Source organism: Vicia villosa, linkage group LG5 (assembly GCF_029867415.1).
Source record: "Vicia villosa cultivar HV-30 ecotype Madison, WI linkage group LG5, Vvil1.0, whole genome shotgun sequence".
Taxonomy (NCBI): Eukaryota; Viridiplantae; Streptophyta; class Magnoliopsida; order Fabales; family Fabaceae; genus Vicia; species Vicia villosa.
In genome coordinates, this window is record NC_081184.1 from 102,416,339 (window position 1) to 102,420,668 (window position 4,330).

The following is a 4,330-nucleotide window of genomic DNA, read 5'->3' on the forward strand; positions in this document are numbered from 1 at the left end:
AAACTCAATCTCAAAAGGCTTGTCATAAGTTAACAAGTTAACATCTTTATCCAAATGAATTCGTTCGATATTGTACCATAACTTATAATTCAAGCAGTGTACCAAATAATTATGTCAAAGTTCCATAGAAAAGACCCCTTTGGTTAATAAATGAATAGTGAAATATCAAATCCAGTTGGTCTCAATATAGACTTTGATTGACGCATTCATAGGGAAATAAACCCTGATCCAGTCGATGCCTTTGATCCACCACTACTAATTTAATGAACCAACATTATTCTTAATGAATGCATGATGTGTTAATGACTTAATAGATGCGAATGAATGAGATATGTAAGCCAATTAAGAATAATTGGATGAGCAAAATTTGGGGTGCAACAGTGATAGCATGGCATGTGTTTTTTAAAAATATGGTTACGTAGAATTGTAGCATCCTTTTTACATGTTACTCTTAATTAATTACTATATTCCGTGGGGGGTTAAAATGGTGTTACAATAATGGTATCAGAGCATAGTCGGTCGTTATGACTAGAGTCCTGTTATCTTTCCCTTGTATACGACTAGTGTGATTTATCATTGTCGATACTTTTTTATAATGGATATTGTTTTGTAATTAGAAGAACAATGGCTGGAAGAGGTGGAAGGAATGATGATGTTATTGCAGAGACTCTGGGCATGATTTCTGGTGTGCTAGGAGGGAATGCCAATGGAGCTGGGATTGGTTCTAACAGGCAGTTGGGGGAATTTCAGAGGAACAATCCTCCGTTGTTCAAAGGCACTCACGATCCTGATGGTGCTCAAAAGTGGTTGAAGGAGATCAAAAGGATCTTCCGGGTGATTTATTGTGTAGAGAACCTAAAGGTGAGGTATGGTACTCACATGTTATCTGAAAAAAGTTCATGACTGGTGGATTACTACTAGAGCTGAACTTGATGCTGATGGTGTAGCAATCACTTGGGCTAATTTCAGAAGAGAATTTCTGAGGCGGTACTTTCCGGAATATGTTCGGGGAAGGAAAGAGATTGAGTTTTTGGAGCTGAAACAAGGTAATATGACAGTGTCGGAGTATGCTTCCAAATTTGTTGAGCTGGCGAAGTACTACGCCCACTACAACAATGACGAGGCGAGAATTTTTTTGAAATGTATCAAATTCGATAATGTCCTCCGCGACGAGATTAAACAAGGTATCAGGTATAAAAGGATTCGTCGTTTTGGTGATTTAGTGGATTGTAGCAGAATTTTCGAAGAGGATAACATTAAGGTGAAGTCAGCCCACTCTCATGAGTTGGTTGACAAGAGAGGTAAGAAGCCTATGGACCGAGGTAAGTCATATGGTAAAGGAAATCCAAAAGCTGGTGACTAGAAGAGACCTAGTGGGGAAGACTCTAGTGCTCCTTTTAGGTGCTATAACTATGGTGAAGTTGGACATTGCAGACATGAGTGCAAGATTATAGAGAAGAAGTCTTTCAAGTGTGGTAAGACGGGACATATTTCAACTAATTATAGAGAGAAGACCGTGACTTGCTATAACTGCGACGAAGAAGGTCACATCTGTTCTCAGTGCATTAAGCCAAGGAAGAATCAGTTAGGTGGAAAAGTCTTTGATTTGTTTGGGTCAGAGACTACTCCTGAAGATCGATTGATTAAATGTACGTGTTTTACCCATGGCACACCTTTAATTGCAATTATAGATACTGGAGCGACTCATTCGTTTATTTCCTTGGATTGTGCTAAAAGATTGAACTTGGAAATATCTTATATAAATGGAAGTATGGTTATTGACACTCCTGCAACGGGTTCAGTGACTACTTCGTCTGCTTGTTTGAATTGTCCAATTGATATATTTGGTAGAGAGTTCAGAATGGACTTAGTGTGCCTTCCATCAGAATTAGAACAACTTGATATCATCCTGGGAATGAACTGGTTGGAATTCAACCGGGTACATATTAACTGCTATACGAATACGGTTATCTTTCCTGAAGCTATCAGTGTTGAGGATTTGGCGATGAGTGCTAGACAGGTAGACGAAGCGGTTAAAGATAGGGTTGTTGTGTTTATGATGTTTGTATCAATAGAAGTGAAAGGAAAGGCGGAGAGTAGTGAATTACCGCTAGTATGTGATTTTCCAGAAGTTTTTCTAGAAGATGTGAGGGACTTGCCAACTAAGAGGGAAATGGAGTTTGCTATTGAATTGATTCCTGGAACTAGTCCTGTGTCGATGGCTCCGTATCGTATGTCGGCATCTGAGTTGGCTGAAGTGAAGAGTCAATTAGAAGAGCTGCTTGAGAAGTAATTTATTCGTCCTAGTGTTTCGCCGTGGGGTGCGCCGATGTTGTTGGTAAAGAAAAAATAAGGCTCCATGAGGTTGTGTGTGGACTACAGACAGCTGAATAAAGTTACTGTCAAGAATCGGTATCCGTTGCCGAGGATTGATGATTTAATGGATCAGTTGGTTGGGGCATGTGTATTCAGTAAGATTGATTTGAGGTCTGGATATCATCAAATTCGTGTGAAAGCATACGGTATTCAGAATACTGCGTTCAGAACAAGGTATGGTCATTACGAGTATACAGTGATGCCATTCAGAGTAGCTAATGCACCTGTCTTTATGGAGTGTATGAATAAGATTTTTCACCCTTATTTTGACAAGTTCGTTGTGGTGTTTATAGATGATATTCTGATATATTCCAAGAACGAAGAAGAGCATGCAGATCATCTTAGAGTTGTGTTGGAATTATTAAAAGAGAAGAAGCTTTATGCAAAGTTGTCAAAGTGTGAGTTCTGGTTAAATGAAGTAAGCTTTCTTGGCCATGTGATTTTCAAGAATCGTATTGATGGAAAAAGGTAAGACACAACAAGGGGGTTGGATTGTGTCCTTTTTAAATTTGTTTAAGTATTTAAAATTTAGCTTTAAAGAAGTAAGGATGATAAGTAATAACTTACAAGTTTATGTTAAGTAATGAGTGTTAATGTGTGTGATCAAATATAGTAGTGAATAATATAAGTAAAAGATTATGAAAGAAGAACATAAGAAAACTGATCCTGATTCACCAACTTGTTTAGTCCAGTCCCCACACCCTGTGAGATTATCCTTTATTGAATCTTCTTACAATAACTTCTTTCTTCTATGTATTTTTAGCCTCACCGAGCTTACACTTCTGAATGGTATAGCTTACTGACAGTTTACAGAATAATTGGTTTTGTATATCTTTGATATACTTTGTGATCTTAGGATGTTTACAATAAGTTTCTAAATACTCTCTATATGACAGTGAGTATATAAATTGAGATTAAATATGATAACTCTAATATTAATGGGTTTACTATATGGTAGTGAATATAGAAGGTAATATTTAGAGTGAATGATAACTTTGCTTTCAAAACTTTTGGCTTTCTTTGTATGCTTGTAAGATTTTCGATGGGTGAGAATCATAGAATATGTCTTCTATTTATAGAGCCAAGCTTGAGTGTAAGTACCAGAATAACCCTTGAAATATTTGTATGAGAGGTGCTGAGAATTACTTGAGTAATGTTGGGATCTCTGTCTTATTCTGGCAGGACTTGGTCTTATTCTGGAAAGACTTGCTCTTGGTTCTGAGTAATGCTGACAGCTGGTAATTCTGACCTTTGAATTATTCTGCAAAGACTAATTCTTAGAAAGTAATCCTGGACGAGTAACTCTGGGATGGTAACTCTGGGAGAGTAATTCTGGGAGAGTAATTCTGGGACGGTAACTCTGGGACAAAAAATTTGGGACAGTAATTCTGGAAGAGCAACTCTTGTTTCTTCTAAGTCTGATGCTGAGAATTACTTATGTATTGAAAGCTTTGTTCTTTGATAATTAAGTCTTGAAACACAATGTTAAATAAAAATTTTAGATTGATTAGGTAATGAAATAACCTTGGAGTTTCTTTGATAAAATAGTTTGTAATATTCAAAACATTAACAGAATATGTTTCAACATTCTCCCCCTTTTTGAATGGTGACAAACTTTTTATTTTAGTTCCTTGAAGCAAGACATTGAAACTCCCCCTGAAAAGATGCACACTTTGATAGGGAAAATGCTCCCCCTCAATGTTAGTACATATATAGTAAATAAATTTCAAAGCATTTGAACAACATATTAATTAGATACTAGTAATTGATTTTTAAATATTTGAGGATCAATACATTAATTAACATCAATATTTTTGTGCACAAACAAAAAGATCCTAGTGAACGACTGCTAGATATAATACTAAGCAAAATAAATAAAATAAAGCTTTAGACTAAGCTTGTTCTCCCCCTTTTGTCAAACATGCAAAAAGGAAGGGGGGCAAAAGAATAGAAC

General features: G+C 36.4%; 1 protein-coding gene across 1 annotated transcript; it reads left to right on the forward strand.

The window, feature by feature from the left end:
• Positions 1 to 624: 624 nt before the first annotated feature.
• Positions 625 to 3,602, forward strand: LOC131605091 (uncharacterized). Its single transcript, XM_058877487.1, has 5 exons — positions 625 to 866; positions 922 to 1,322; positions 1,422 to 1,649; positions 1,983 to 2,207; positions 3,559 to 3,602. Exons 1-5 carry the CDS (start codon positions 625 to 627, stop codon positions 3,600 to 3,602), a joined length of 1,140 nt encoding a protein of 379 aa, XP_058733470.1.
• Positions 3,603 to 4,330: the final 728 nt, after the last annotated feature.

What these genes read in the sequence shown, in the direction of transcription:
- LOC131605091 (XM_058877487.1), top strand. Translation starts at nt 625, where the DNA reads ATGGCTGGAAGAGGTGGAAGGAATGATGATGTTATTGCAGAGACTCTG. An exon ending in GTAGAGAACCTAAAGGTGAG is followed by an intron (nt 867 to 921) that starts GTATGGTACTCA and finishes GATTACTACTAG; the next exon opens with AGCTGAACTTGATGCTGATG. An exon ending in TGAAGATCGATTGATTAAAT is followed by an intron (nt 1,650 to 1,982) that starts GTACGTGTTTTA and finishes TCTTTCCTGAAG; the next exon opens with CTATCAGTGTTGAGGATTTG.